The 16,055-nt window shown below is 40.1% G+C and overlaps 1 protein-coding gene across 3 annotated transcripts in view; it reads right to left on the bottom strand.

The window, feature by feature from the left end:
* Window positions 1-3,802: 3,802 nt before the first annotated feature.
* Window positions 3,803-16,055, bottom strand: part of zfr (zinc finger RNA binding protein) — a 38,753-nt gene continuing 26,500 nt past the window's right edge. Inside the window, exons 11-20 of one of the 3 annotated variants that reach the window (XM_079270180.1) lie at window positions 15,555-15,700; window positions 15,077-15,242; window positions 12,735-12,937; window positions 12,383-12,533; window positions 11,620-11,761; window positions 9,512-9,609; window positions 8,537-8,632; window positions 7,448-7,559; window positions 4,858-4,955; window positions 3,803-4,610 (exon numbers count right to left, since the gene is read on the bottom strand). In XM_079270180.1, coding sequence (XP_079126306.1) covers window positions 4,434-4,610; window positions 4,858-4,955; window positions 7,448-7,559; window positions 8,537-8,632; window positions 9,512-9,609; window positions 11,620-11,761; window positions 12,383-12,533; window positions 12,735-12,937; window positions 15,077-15,242; window positions 15,555-15,700 — 1,389 coding nt within the window. In that variant the 3' untranslated portion in view covers window positions 3,803-4,433. Of the gene's footprint in view, window positions 4,611-4,857; window positions 4,956-7,447; window positions 7,560-8,536; window positions 8,633-9,511; window positions 9,610-11,531; window positions 11,762-12,382; window positions 12,534-12,734; window positions 12,938-15,076; window positions 15,243-15,554; window positions 15,701-16,055 lie in introns of those variants that run through there. The other 2 variants (XR_013772064.1, XR_013772065.1) reach the window with 2 other exon arrangements.

The raw sequence follows: 16,055 nt of genomic DNA, 5'->3' as shown, positions 1-16,055 counted from the left end.
GTCTGCTCGTGCTCTCCGCCTGTGTGCACGACACGTCTGAGAACGCGCAGCTAGGGGGGCTTTAGCTTTTTAAAACAACAGGGACAGATCCAGCACGGACAGTAACGGGAGTGAGGGATGAGGAGGTAAGGAAACATGAGAACACCAGGACACACATGGAGAACTAGATAGAGATGTTAAATTAACAGTGTATGTATACATATCTATATATGTGTGTTTTATATTATACTGAATATTATTATGTGATATATATTATACTGTATATATATATATATATATGATACTGAATTCCCTGTGAGGGTGAGAAAAATAAGATGTCCTGACGTTTTTATCAAAGTGTTATTTACTGCTTTTTTTCGTGTTGGAATAAATGTTAAATATTTAACTGCAAAGTAGTAATGCGTGTTTGATACCTTAATTTGTTTGCATTAAATCATACTGGGATGTTTGCTGAAATTGATAGGATGGCCCTACCTAGAAAATTTTCCACCAGCCGCCACTGGTTGCTGGTTGCTGGTTCTAAGGCTGGTATATATACAAATGGTGGTATATATACATATATATGTATATATACATATATATATATACATATATACATATATATATATATCCATCTATACATATATATATATATACATATATATGGATATATACATATATATATATATATATACACACATATATATATATATATACACATATATATATGCACATATACATACACATATATATATATACACACATATATATATACATATATATACATATATATATACACACATACATTCTCAGACGTTAAAATGTTACAAAGTATTATTGGCAAACTGCACTGACACTATGTTAATACCAATTTGATTTGTATGAGCTTAAAAAACACACCGGCTGAGCCAGTTTATAACAAGCAGTCCGTTATATTCTCGTTTCTATTCTTACTTCCGCCGGACTCATTATGATGTTACTCCGGTTTTAGCGGAACGATTGCTGCTGGCGGAAGTGGGGTCATTGTTTTATTTAAATGCATTTAATTAAATTGATTGATTATTCTTGTCAAATTATATATACATAAGTGTATGTTTACAAACCACTGACTTATTTTTGTGTTGTTTTATACAACGAGTTTGAACTGTATATAAAAACAATTAAATGCTGTACTGACAAAAAGGCCATAAAACAGTGGAAGTAAATGTGTTTTTGCTGCAAAGGTTTTTCTTCTTTCTGCCTTACTAACCCCTTTTTCCATATTATATATTATTACATATTACCCATATTATATGTTAGACAAGTTATCGAGTGCCTTTTTACATCTATTTCATAAGCCATTTGATTGTACACATGATTGTGTGCCAGTGACAGGTACAGAATTAGAAGGACAGTCATGGTGTATTCATCTCTAAATGCTAGTAGATAAATCTAAATCTATATTTTCCTGTCATGCACACAACGTGCTCGACCCTCATGGGTTTAAAAGTCACCAAAAATACAGCTGCAGTGGACACACATCTCATTAAGGTTCATTCAATTACAAAATGACAGGTTGCTTCACCGCTCGACCTTAAACAAAACGTTCTGCCTCCTCTCTCAGGCCTGGCAAATAAAATCTGCTCCAAGAAAAGCTTCTTTCTCCTGAAGCACAACTCAAGTTTTTCATCCCGCCAAAAGAAATCAACATAAAGATAGAACAAGGAAACCACATGTGCAGATTGTATCTTCCTTCATTTGCACTCAGTCATCAAACCTTTGAAAACACCTTTGGTAGTAGTTGTATTTGATGTAGTCGTATTTGATGTAATAGTTGTCGTCACCTTCACATAGATGATTGTGAAGTTGATTCACATTCTCAAGTAGTCCTCTTCTCCTCAGATGAGTTCAGTGTTCCGATCTAAACTTGGGATGACAGTTTCTTCCACGTCTTCTTCTACTGCATGAATGTACTCAGAGGGGTCATAAAGGTCATATTTGCCACATTAAAAAAAATATATATATTTTTTTTATGACAAATCATTCAAGATGAGTTTCATAGGCATATTATACGATGCTATTTTTATGTCATACTATACTATCATATTTCTAAATGTTTTTTGTCTCTTATGGTATACTATACTATATTTTTCATGACTCTTATGGTTTACTATACATTTTCATGTTTTGGCATTTGTATGGTATACTATGATTTCATGTTTAATGATAATCAGGACTTTTTCATAACATACTATACAATAAGATCTTTGACGTTTTTATATATACACTATGACCTGTGACATTTACATATTTTAAACATATTTTCTGACATTACTTTGACACTTAACTTCGATGTATTCATGACATGTTATGACTAATTGCATAATACACTGATATTACATTACTATAGCATACTATAGTATATCTCTATGACGTGTTTCATGACTCTCATAGCACACTATACTATGATTTTTGTAATGACATAACGCTAACTCTTATGACATTCTATACTATATTTATGTTTATTACTCGTATGGCATACCATACTTACTTTATGGTACTTTGTTTAGTATAAAATACTACAGTTGATAGTTTAATGACAATGCATTTTGTTTTTTTATACATTATATCACTTAGTTTGGTCATTGTTGACTATTTTATGGCATACTATATTGATTGTATTTTTACATCTTTACAGCACACTACCGATATCGTTTATGACATACTGTGCTGTGACTATTTTATGACATCTTTATGCTGTGACATTTGTATTGCATACTGTACAACAATATTTGACCGTCTGTAAAAAGTTATACAACAGTTTCAAATTTGCAACGGCAAAAGTTGTATTAACACGTATAGGCTAAAACATTTAAATCAGTCTATACGTGCTGTTTACACAACAATCAGATGGTGCACCGCTTCCTCCCTGAACAGTCACTACATTTAATTACTCGGCGAGAATCTTCCATTTTCTTGTTACTGGCTGGCTACGTTAAACAGAACGACACAAAGCTTTCAGATGCAAGACAGAAAAGAGAAGCACTAGTTTGTTAAAACAGACTTGTTGCTAATCCTAGCCTGATTCTGTACACCACGAGAGAAAACCAAAACACACGCTCTCAATCTGGAAATGTGTTTATTCTGCTACTGGGATGGCAAAGCATTCACAAGCAGGACCTGCACACCGCCCTCCCACTCCCAGACAGGATTCTTATTCTCATTTCCAGTAATGAACTTAATTTAGCACCTAACCAAGTTAAAAGGCAAGCGAGCCATTAAAGTTTCTTATGAACAAGGAAAAATATTTTAAAAGCAAAAACGGTGCACAAAGTCAACATGCTCACAAACCAAAGCTTTTTTTTAAATCTATTTAAAGATTATATATATATATATATATATATATATATATATATATATATATATATATATATATATATATATATATATATATATATATATATATATATATATATATATATATATATATATATATATATATATATATATATATATATATATATATATATATATATATATATATATAATATATATATATATATATATATATATATAATATATATATATATATATATATATATATAATATATATATATATATATAATATATATAATATAATATAATATATATAAATATAATATATATAATATAATATAATATATATATATATATATATATATATATATATATATATATATATATATATATATATATATATATATATAATATATATAATATATATATATATATATATATATATATAATATATATATATTATATATATAGATAGATAGATATATATAGATATATATATAGATATATATATAGATATATATATAGATATATATATATAGATGAAACTGAAAGGACATAAAACCACATTAGGGCGGACAACGTCACTACTAATAAAGATCTATCAACAGTTAAAGTCCTTCTGAATCTCTGTGCCGCAGTTATTTTTTATGGTTACGTGTAGCCGAGTATTGAGACGCAACAAGACCACAGCATCACACATCACTTGCATTAAGCACAGTTATTCATATTGAAAAAGAACAAAAAAAATGTAGTTGGCCAAATGTACGCTTTACATTAATAACAACACAGTCCACCTCCGAATGAGACTATACAGATGAATGAAGGCGCATATTCAGCACTGCTGGTGCGATGCTCCTCGTCAGACACTTCTGCTCCAGAAGCCCATCGGGCTAAAAAACACTGTTATCTAGAGAACCCAAACTTTAAGAAATCTACAACTAAAACAGTACACAACCTGACATTTTGGTTTGTGTAATACAGAGCAGAGTGAGGCTGCGGTTACACTGACACATCTGTAGCTTATAAAGGGAAAAAAACAGCCACACTGGACTTTAGCCAGCACACAGGAGACGGTGCATACAACGTGTTAGTACATCTTTGTGTGAGAGTAAACGATAACAGAAGCTTTAGAAGTCCTTCTAGTCGTAGTCCTTCTTGTCCTTCTTGCCTTCGCCCTCGAAGCTGTCCGTCCCCTCGCTGTTGTCGCGGCGACGCTTGCGGCTGTTGCGGACGTTGAAGCGGGGGTTGACCTGCGGCAGGGGGTCCATGCCCAGAACCTTGTGGATCTGACGGAACGCCAGGAGCCTCAGAGCAAACTGTGGAAATACAGAGGGGACATTTATTGTAAAAGCAATGAGTCGCAGGAAACCTCATCAGATCTATGAAAGAGGATTCACAAATTCCCTAAACTCATTTTATGTGAACCTTAAAAAGCCTGCGCTGTTGTCTGAAACGGACCTGTGGAGTCATTCATCATCACATGACCTAACAGTTATTTCTCTTATTCAGAACTTTCTAAGATTAGCTTGATAGTTTATGTAGAACTCTGAGAAGAGCTTGTACTTGGGCACTGGAGGTGATGTCCTCTCTCTGTTGCTCCCCCATAGAAGTGAGGGTATCCACAGGCCGTTTTTCACAAGGATCTACCAATCCTGGCCCACCTGTGAAAAGAAATTTAAAATGAAAATGAAACTTCTTAGTATCCTCTCATGAACTGTCATCATACCTGCAAATTCATAAGAGGTGAAAAAGGTGACAGGCCCGAAAAACCAACAACCTGCAACCAGATGCGCTGGTGTTCCGGTTTAACGTTAATGATTGATCATGTGAACTGAACTGGAACACGGGGTGGTGAGGGTGCACGTTTTTTTCCTCCTAAATCGCGATACTGGCGAACGTTAACAGTCGACAAAGTTCAGCATGCAGTGGACGTTATCCTTAACCCGGCAAGTCTGAACGGTAACGGAACAAAACGTAATTTTGACTTTAACGGAGGGAAATGAAGATGGTGTAGACATCTTAACGCTGATTGGCCAAGACTTGACACGTCGCATCAAAGATGTTTTATTGCGAAAATCACAAAATCACCTTTTCTCCTCGTCTCACTCCAATCTGAGACACGCTGGCTGGCCAGTCAACTTGAACGAGCGAGCACTGAGCGTGCAGGGGCTGTGTCAGCCCCGTGCATACAGCAGGAAACATGGCTTTCTAAAGCCAACTGCTGTGGGCAGCAGAGACTTTATAGTCTAACACAGCGGTTCCCAAACTTTTTAGGCCGCGCACCCCCTTCTACATCCCGACCGGGTTCGCGCACCCCCCCCCTTAATAAAAAAGAAAAAAAAAGCAACAGAGCCCATTTACAGCCGCATAAAAATCTGACCAATGAGAGAACAGTTTGCTCGCGTGTGGCGTTAGTTTACAATATTTAGTCCGCTGTTAAATGTTGCAGTGTAAACACAAGGGGTAACTGCAACATTGTATCATATTAATCCCTGAATCAGAACAAAGCAAACGAACTGAAGGTGTGAAAACGCCCTGAAACACTGCAACAAAGTTTCAATAACTTTCAGTGACACAAGGCGTCACTTTTAAAGAGCAATACGGATGCGAGCACACACGCACAGGCTCAGAGGCAGATTATCACATTTAATTTACAATTAATGACCGACTAATGTAGCCAGGATGTCTTCGGACAAAGCATCGATGCGGCGACAGTGTTGTTGGACACCGGGATCATGTCCAACTTTTTTGCTTCTTTCTCCCCAATCATACATTCCACCATCTCTCTGGCAGCTGGTAAGCTCACGTCTTCGGCGATTGTGTGCGGTAGCCCCTTTCTCGCTATTCTGTAACCAGATATGAAGCCCGTAGTGCGTCATTTATAGACCAACACATGAATGAGACTGCAGTTGTTTTTGGCTGTTTTGTAACTCCTCCAATTTGGATATAAACTATGTAAGGGGCTTTTGACTTACACTGGCATGCTTGGTGTTCAGGTGGCGACGTAAATAAGAGCTTCAGACTGTTAGCCAGAACCTCACTGCACACCACGCACTGTGGCTTTGGGCAATCTGTGTTGCCAATCCAAGTGAAGCCCAGACACAGATACTTTTCATCATATTTCCTCTTTTTTTTCCCAGTCTGATGCTCATTCTCGTTTCCACTTGTTTCACCTTGACTCCGCGATGGGCCGATGTGCTCCCGATTTGTCTGTGCTATCCCTTCCTCCTTTTCGGTCTCCTCCGTCTCATCTTCCTCTGACTCCCGTTCGATTTCTTCTCCCGGTCTCTCCCCAACGCACCTCTCCTTTCCCCTCGCCTCCGATTCCTCTCCCTGTCCCTCTCCTCTTTTACGACTGATAGCTTCAGATGTCCCACCTGACAGTTTCCCCGATTTCAGCCAGTTTAGCATATTTAAATTAATGTTGCTGAATGCATGAAGTTCGCTGTTAGCTGACGTTAGCTGCACAAGCTAGGCTGGCTAGTGTGTACGACTGGCGGCAGGCGGCAAGACTGCCGGAAGGAGCTCAAGTGCATTTATTAAATTGTACGTTTTTAATTTTAAATCTTACAAAGGGGATTTTTATAATTCATGTTTTTATTTTGTGAAAAATCCCACTTTTTAAATTAAAATACATTTTTTTCAAATATTTAATATTATTACACCATCAGACACCATTACACTTTTCCTCTCGCCCACCCCCTAGAGGCGGCTCGCGCGCCACACTTTGGGAATCCCTGGTCTAACACATAACGCTCTGTAACAGATATATCAAGCCAGATACATCTAGTTCATTCATGAGCTTTAGAGGTACAGGTACACGGATGTTACTTTTGGACAAGGCCAAGTAAGTCTTGTCGCCTTGTTTCCAGTCTTTGTGCTAAGCTAAGCTAACTCCTGTCTGTAAGGTAACATTCGGTACATCAGTTTTTTGTTATTTCTTTGTCAGTCTTTTTTTTGGAGAAAACGTTCTAAAAATCGGGTGAACGCCAAAAGACAGGAACGGTCAGATTACACCAGTGCATGTAAATACAGTGATTGTGAAGGACTTTCCCTCTTCTCAGCTGACCCAATCTTTTGTCAATATTTGTTTGGTAAAAGAGTGCCATAAGTGTAACAATAATAAATGTCAAGTAAAGAAACAACATCTTACCAGGGAGTAAAATCCCAGAGGAGATACATTCAAAGATACGTCTCAGAGCATCACCCGGGCTGAGGGGGGCCGAGGCACTGCTGATGGCCTTCTCTACCAGCAGCTCCATGGCCTGAACACAGGGAACGGGGAGGATATGGCTTAGACGCCTGGCACATTACATTAGTCAGTTTTCAAAGCAAATAAACAATAACTTGTGGATATTTTGTGTAAAGGGGCAGTAAAATACGATATGGGGACACAGGCATGCAAATCTTTCTGCTAAAAACGACTGAGTTCTGTAGCTGTTATACGCCATATTTAATACATTTCTTTTTTTTTTTTTACAGAAAGGCCTTCCCAGAAGAAGATTTTCTGGGAAAGCTCAAAAAGCACACAGTTGTGCTCTGTACTCAGTTTAGTTTCTCCCAAACAGATCAACATTAGTGCAGCATTTGAAAAGGTGAAGCAAGCGTCGTACTCCAGACTGCCCCATCAAAGTAACTCCTCCTCTAGTACTGTGCTGCTGCATTGATATCTACCCAACTCAAAACTCAAAGCAGTTTGAAATGCCTTTTTCCATCAATAACCAAACTTGGGAGCTGATCTACAAATGAAAGTTATTTCAGCACCTTTAACATATGAGGTCTGTTTAAGTTCAGGTTGTCTTCGTCCTACATTCCCGATACTGTCTTCTCAGCAGGCCGTCTTTGGTTGTGTTTTTTTTTTCTTTTAAAACCGTGCCTCTAGATTGAGCTTTGGTGACCAAAGATGAAACATTTACTCTCATGAACTCTAGTCAGTCACACAGCACCACGGCTGCATTCACACCGACTGAGGCACCGCAGAGAAAACGCCAGTCCTCCCAATTCGTTTGAATGTGGGTGGTGCGTTTGACCTGCAGTGGTGGGAAACAAACCCGATGTCACGCTGCTGTGATCCAGAACTGTACAACACAGCCATGACGGACAAAAGAAGCTCATCGCTGTGCAGGTCACTTGGTAATTGGGTCACCGAGTCAACACTCCACACACCGCCCTGCGCTAAACAACACCAACGCCCAATTTGGCCGTGAACGCAGCCTTAGAGGCGCGTTCTAAATACACTTACCCATCCCGGGAAGGGCGACCACGTGGGGACTCGCTGGCAGAGGTCTCGGAGGATCCGGATGATGATCACGCAGGACTGAAGGCCGTTGGCTCTAGCCTTTTGATGCAATAAAGTTAGTTTTTGCAAGTGACAAGGAGGGACAAGAGCTGGACCAAACAAGTGAATGATTTCTCTCACAGAGGTCCAAACACTACTGTGCATAAATGGAAGCTGGAGTATGGTTTTGAGGAGTGTATGTATGAGCCATTAAAGAGCTTGCAATCAGCTGCCATTCCCAGTAGTCTTGTACCTCACAGTTAGTAAAAGGGAGTTCAAAGTTTGCAAGATGCACAAGAAATGAGAACTTGTCATCTTCTAAACCCTGACCCCTGGGTTTGTCCAGGTATCTCACAAACAGGTACTTAAAAAAATTAAAATAAAAAGTACAAGAGTCCACCTGTGAGCAGAGTATAGGGACTGAGAGAGCAGAGGAGATCTGCTTTACTTTGCTTTTGCTCGGCGAGCAGAATCACAGGAAACTACTCAGATGTTCCTTTGTCTCTCAATCCCTATTCTACTATATATAAAGAGAGAATAAAAACAATACAAACGTGTAACATGAAAGCACTTCTTGATGGCACAACTTTGTGCAGGTTATTGTGCAGCCTTATGGAATCACATGGAACTATAATGCAGTACTTAGAAAATTGGGAAGAGAATACAAGGATGCCAGGTATTTGCTAGAGTATGTGTTTTTTTTTCATGCGTTTCAAATTAACTTAAGCTTCACAATAGATACATGTGGACATTAACCAGATCTGTGTTGTAATATGTGGCATCCTTGAATATGTTTTTTTTCTTACTTCAAATAGTAATAGTTTTCCTCATTGCTATGAAATCAAAAAACCCAAATGTGTGAAACACAAATAAAGGACTAAGCAAGTAAATAATGCATCTCATAAGGCTACAATAAGAAAGTAAAATGATGTTCCGAACCTGGAACCACTTAGCGTGGCGCAGAGCAGCCAGAGCGTCAAGGCATTTTTGCCTGTCCAAGACGTCCGCTGGGTCTTTCACCATACCCGAGGTTACATCTAAAAATGGATTTGAAGTGTCAAAAGAATTTCGTGGTGATGAGGAATGGGTGTTTGACCAGGTCAGCGAGGCTGGCAAAGAACAAACACATTGCCACACATACCAATGTCTCTCTCCATGACAACCATTACAATTGGTTGCTTATGTTCCGATATAAGACATTGAAAAGCTGACTAACCAACACATTGTTCATCTACATCCACTTTGACTGTGTACGGCATGTTAAGTCCTCATAGGGGTAAGGATTTACTCACTCAACACTGACAAATAGATGTGGTTGGAAAACACCAATCTAGCTAAATGACATGGTTTCAGGCTCACAAATGTTTTGAAGCCAATACTATTCTATCAGGTGATCTTAAAGCTTACCATTACCTTGGTAAGCACTGGGACAGAGAAGGGATTCTATGGCTATTAGTATGAACTTGGTGCAGAAATAAAAAGAGGGCAAATGGCTAATCCTGATTTTTAAAAAGTGGCATGGCAATAGTATGTGTGGCAAAGTTTTTGGGATGTGAGAAAACCTTGGTCAAAAATCCTTCCGAAAGCGGTTGGGCCCGACTAACAAACCTCTGAGACAATGGACTGGAAATATTTGTTTTTGTTCCAAGGAAATTAAGGAGTCTTTGTGCTGGACTTGTCAGTATTACGGTACTATGGATACAAAGAGGAAGCAATGGGTGCTGAAGAAGAGAAAAAAACAAACATGAGAACTACCAGCAAACAAAAGGGGTTAGGATTTCACTGCATGCATACCTAACATCAGTAGGTAGGAATAAGACCCCAACAATCATTGTATACCAAGAGGCTGAACTCGGGTCCATCTAAAGATTCCTGTCGTAACCTTCTGCACCTGAACTTTTAACGATACTCCCCAAAGAATCATTTGGTTCATCTTCATCTTTCCATGGTCAATTCATTCTAAAAGAGAAAATGCTCTTTCTTTAAATAATTTTTTTCTGATCTTTCCATTGAAATCAAAACGACAAAAGCTTGTCAGAGGCGTGTCATTTTTTGAGTCCTATGTGTGTGAAGGAAGGTGTCAATCAACTCAGGGGAGCACTTCAGAACAGGGGACCTCAGCATGGCGAACGGTTGTTCACCGGTACACAAAAGGAAGATTTGTTTCCTGTGGGAATGTAACATCCAATTTCCTCTGCCAAATCTGGATTTGAGATAAAAAGGGTTGCATGAAGTCAAATAATCAAGTCCAAATTAAACTTGAGGAACATAAGGGCCTGCTGTTGTCTATTTAGTCAGCTTCTGCAGGAATTGTCTTTTCTTTTGTCTCATCTCAAAAGGAAATTTGGAGAAACGATACTGTAATGCACGTCTCCCATTGGTTATGGCGAACGGTAAAATGGAAACAGAATCCCCTGGAACACAGGAAACAAAAGAGAATCTCACCTGGGATTAACTAGACTTAACACAATGCAAACACTGGTCATGCTTCGTTTAAAAAGGATAAAGAGAGCATTTGAGAGGTAAGAGCAAAAAAAGCCTAAGAGCAATACTGCTGGCACTTGCCTCTTCTTTTTACACTAAAAGTGATCTGCCCCACATCATTAGTGAGGGCTGTAATTGAGAGAAATAACATGGGCCCCCACCTTGGCCAGTAAAAAAAGATTATCTCAAAAAAGAAAATTCTACTCAATGGTTTAGTTGTTGAAAGAAAGGTAGAGTTAAAAATGAAATTTGTGCAGGCCAGAAACTGAGCACAACGGACCCTGAAGGAACGAGACCACATCTAACGATAGCAAATGTGACGCGCTTGCGCTTCCATGGTTGCCCTGTCGTTCATTTCTGATTTCTAAAATCCAAATGAATCATACACGAAGAGCAAGAGTGCCAGGGTGATCTGATTGGACTGCTTTGTGGAGTGCCAGCAGGACAGCGCTCTTCAGGGCGTCGACAAACATACCAAGACTGATTTCATAGAGAGAGATAGCAGAGACACAAGAGAGGAGGTGCAATGGGGAGGGCTGTGATGGGGGGGGGGGGTTCCCAACCTCCGTCCCGGCCGCTTTCCTCCCTGATGACGGGCGAAGTCAGTGTGATCGTCACTCGCATGTTCGGCTCGGTGCAGGATGTCAGGATGATCGCCGCTTCCTGGGTGGATCCACTGACCTCGTACTTTTCCGGCGTCGCCACCTGGAAGAAACATCGCAGACGCACAATGCGACGGCGTTATATCAGTCGACTATCGTATCTCAAAAGTCAGAGAGGAGCGTGCCCAACTTCATGTCATCTAATCTCCGCAGTGGCTACTTTCACAGGCACAGTTAGTGAATGAGGACAGGCGTTTCTTCTGAACATAAAGGGATGCTTGCGTTGTGAATAAAACAAACAAAATGGCCAAGATGCGTGGTTTCAGCGACTAGGTAGTGTGGCAAGGATGCAGGTTTCACTACGTAATCTATTTTCTTATTTTTAGTTGGGTAAACAAATTTGCATTTACCGGTAAATGAGCAGCCAGTGACTGTGTGTATTAACCATTCAGCTTGATTCGGTCCTCTAACAAGCCATTCACCATACCATCTCCTGATGCTATGCTACGCTCCGTTATGGAATTGTAACACAGTTATCATATTGGAACAAATATATTTAATCTGCATTCCTTTTAAAATCGCATCACTACAAAGTTGAATAGAAATTGGAAAGAATTGACTCCATTGTTTAATTGTCATCTTCTCAGAACACACGAGGCCGGTGCCCATTAAAGTGGCCACTGAAAGTATTTGACAAGAGTTGCGATATTTGTAAAGATAGTACTGTTAGTTGTTTGGGGAGGTGCTCCACAATGCGGGCGAGGAGGCTGTTGGTGGGCTTCTCGGAGCAGAGCAGGACCAGGTTGACATTCTTGTCCCCGCGAAGCAGCAAGCCTTTGGCCAGGACTCCAACCCTCATCACTCCCTTCAAGGGTCTGGATGTTCACACAAAGCAACAATCAACATATCAACGTTCTGAGGAGTGAAATACATCCATATACAGAACGTTGTCCAAATGAACAATGTATATTACAACTTGATCAGACACAGATCAAGTGAAATGAGCTAACCGATCAACCAAACAGTATTGCATTCAGAAGACCTTCTGAAATGTATAAGCGGCCCACACGTCACACCTGTCTTGAGAGGGTTCTTTCTCCTCCTTGTCATTGTCCTCTTCCTTGTCCTGGTCTGTAATGATGTCTGAGACCAGTTTGAGGGCGCGCTCTGTGATCGACACGATTTTCTGGATGGACTGGAGCTCATCTTCTGAGGGGTAGATGGCTGCATGCTTGGTCATGACATAGCGGTCGTCCGAAGAATCGGGCCGACGTGGAGGCTGTTAGACAGAAAAGGTTCACAGTAGTGGTGCAACGGATCATAAACCACGGTTTGGATCGGTGTAATGATAAAAAATGTTTTAACCTCCTCATGTTATTTTCTGTGAGACATATTGCTGTTTAGAAAGTTCATTTGTATGGGCGTCTGGATGTCTGAACACATTGACCTATTTGGTCTAGGGCAGCGGTTCCCAAACTTTTTAGGCCGCGCACCCCCTTCTACATCCCGACCGGGTTCGCGCACCCCCCCCCCCCCCCCTTAATAAAAAAAAAAAAAAAAAGAAGCAACAGAGCCTTTTAAGCCTTCATAGCCGCATAACAATCGGACCAATGAGTGAACAGTTTGCGCGCGCGTGGCATTTGTTTACAAGATTTAGTCCGCTGTTAAATGTTGCAGGCGAACAAAGGAGCAACTGCAACAAAGCAAACGAACTGAAGGTGTGAAAACGCCCTGAAACACTGCAACAAAGTTTCAATAACTTTCAGTTACACAAGGCGTGACTTTTAAAGAGCAATACGGATCGCGAGCACACACGCACAGGCTCAGCGGCAGATTATCACATTTCATTTACAATTAATGACCGACTGATGTAGCCAGGATGTCTTCGGACAAAGCATCGATGCGGCGCGACACAGTGTTGTTGGACACCGGGATCATGTCCAACTTTTTTGCTTCTTTCTCCCCAATCATACATTCCACCATCTCTCTGGCAGCTGGCAAGCTCACGTCTTCGGCGATTGTGTGCGGTAGCCCCTTTCTCGCTTTTCTGTAACCAGATATGAAGCCCGTAGTGCGTCATTTATAGACCAACACATGAATGAGACTGCAGTTGTTTTTGGCTGATTTGTAACTCCTCCAATTTCGATATAAAGAATGTAAGGGGCTTTTGACTTGCACTGGCATGCTTGGTGTTCAGGTGGCGACGTAAATAAGAGCTTCAGACTGTTAGCCAGAACCTCACTGCACACCACGCACTGTGGCTTTGGGCAATCTGCGTTGCCAATCCAAGTGAAGCCCAGACACACATACTTTTCATCATTTTCCTCTTTTTTTTCCCAGTCTGATGCTCACTCTCGTTTCCTATTTTTTCACCTTGACTCCGCGATGGGCCGATGTGCTCCCGATTTGTCTGTGCTGCACCTCTCCGTTCCCCTCGCCTCAGATTCCTCTCTCTCTCTCTGTCCCTCTCCTCTTTTACAACTGATAGCTTCAGATGTCCCACCTGACAGTTTTTAAATTAAAATTACATTTTTTTTTAATATTTAATATTATTACACCATCAGCCCGCCATTACACTTTTCCTCTCGCGCACCCCCTAGAGGCAGCTCGCGCACCCCACTTTGGGAATCCCTGGTCTAGGGCAAAGGTCACTTTTCTATCTTAGTCGGGACAAGCAGCCGACGTGTTCTTTCCCTATATCAACTGCTTCTGGTTAGACTAAACATTTCTGCCTTAGTCTCCTGTGTGTTATCTGTTCCTCTCTGCCGGCCGGTATAAATATCTTGTTTTGATTTTGTGTCTTGAGAGCATATTCACAGCTCACTGCAATACGTGGTGGTGTTTTGTGTTCTCTGTTTGCAAACATTAAATTGACTTTTTGAAACTTTGATCATTCATCAAGACTGTTTTTATGTTAGACACTTTGGATAAAACCAACTTCACTCCTGAACGTGTTAAGGAAATATTCCATAACATCGGATCACAGATCAGAACGAAACAAAAAAGGGAGCAAATATAACTTTTAGAGATCCCCGATTACTTATTTTGCTGATGATCCACATTGGCAGATCCCTTTGTTGTTTGATTATACAGCTGGTCTACAAGTCTTCAAACTATTTTTTGTAACATCCCAAAAATCATTTAACTGCTCTGAAGTCTGTAACCATCAAAAATGTTAAATGTCATCATTTGTTTGTCATTTAGGAAATAAAAGATTGTATTTTCATTGACTAGTCATTTTGTTACTTACTGATGTGTCTTTCTAATATTCAATCTCAGTTTTTAGTTGACTTCAATGTTTTCTGCTTTATTGGCATCCATTTAAAAAATACCATATTATCGTTCCTGGCAGAGCCACACTGCATAGACCCAATAATAATATAATATAATATAATATAATAACATGATAAAGCCTTACCAAGGGACCCTGAGGCTGCAGGCCAGGCATGCCAGGCCGGACTCCAAGTAGACCAGGAGGACCAGGAGGCCCCTGTGGATACCCTCCATCTGGCATATGCCGTCTGTCGTCCCAGTGGTGCTGCTCCTCCTCCATACGTCTCCAGTACATGTCTTCTTCATAACGCCTGAAAACACAGAACCACAGCTCGTCAGTGTACAGATGGTTGACGCATTACAAGTGTCTCAGTAAGTTGCTGTTCCACTATGAACACTGAGAACAGCTTCAGTGCTACTTGGCATAGATTCTCCGAGTCTGTGGACCTCTACTGGAGGGATGAATGCCAGTCTTCTTACAAAAGATGTTCCCTTATTGGGTGTCGATACAGATACCTGCTTCTGAGGCAGCTACTTTTCAACAGTCAAAGATGATGCGGGTACATCATTGCCGACTGTATCTTTCCTCAACAACCATGAATAAGAAACTTCTACAAGCGTACCGCATCTCCATCCTCCAGCGCTCCTCCTCCTCTCTTCTCCTCCAGTACTCCTCCTTCTGCATCTGCTTTCTCATCTTCTCTTCCTGAATCTTTCTGGCTCGGATGCTGGGCTTGACCTCCACCTGCAGATCTGGGTTCACCTTTTTCTGCAAAACAACAAAAACATGTGAAAAAAACATTGTGGTCGTAATATAGAAATAACAAAATGGATGTTTAAGCACATATTGCTTTCCCTTTTGTAGTGCAAATTTTTCATTGAACCCTGTTACTGTATGGCTTAATATTAACTTCCACTGTTACTGTAAAGCTGTTAGAATTGTGGCCCATCTTCGATTTGCAATTAATATGCATTCAATCCAGTTCACTTATTTCAATGAAAATGATAATCTACTCTGGCTAAGGTAGCTTATCAAGAGTAAAATAATAGCTGTGATCTATACACACCTCTGCATTTGCAACCTGCTGAAATGAAGGTACAGGCACCTTAACCCTCATTACTTC

The sequence above is a fragment of the Melanostigma gelatinosum genome, assembly GCF_949748355.1.
Source record: "Melanostigma gelatinosum genome assembly, chromosome: 6".
In the NCBI taxonomy this organism is placed as follows: Eukaryota; Metazoa; Chordata; class Actinopteri; order Perciformes; family Zoarcidae; genus Melanostigma; species Melanostigma gelatinosum.
Note: the sequence above shows the minus strand (reverse complement) of the source record. Positions and strands in the feature narration are given on the sequence as shown.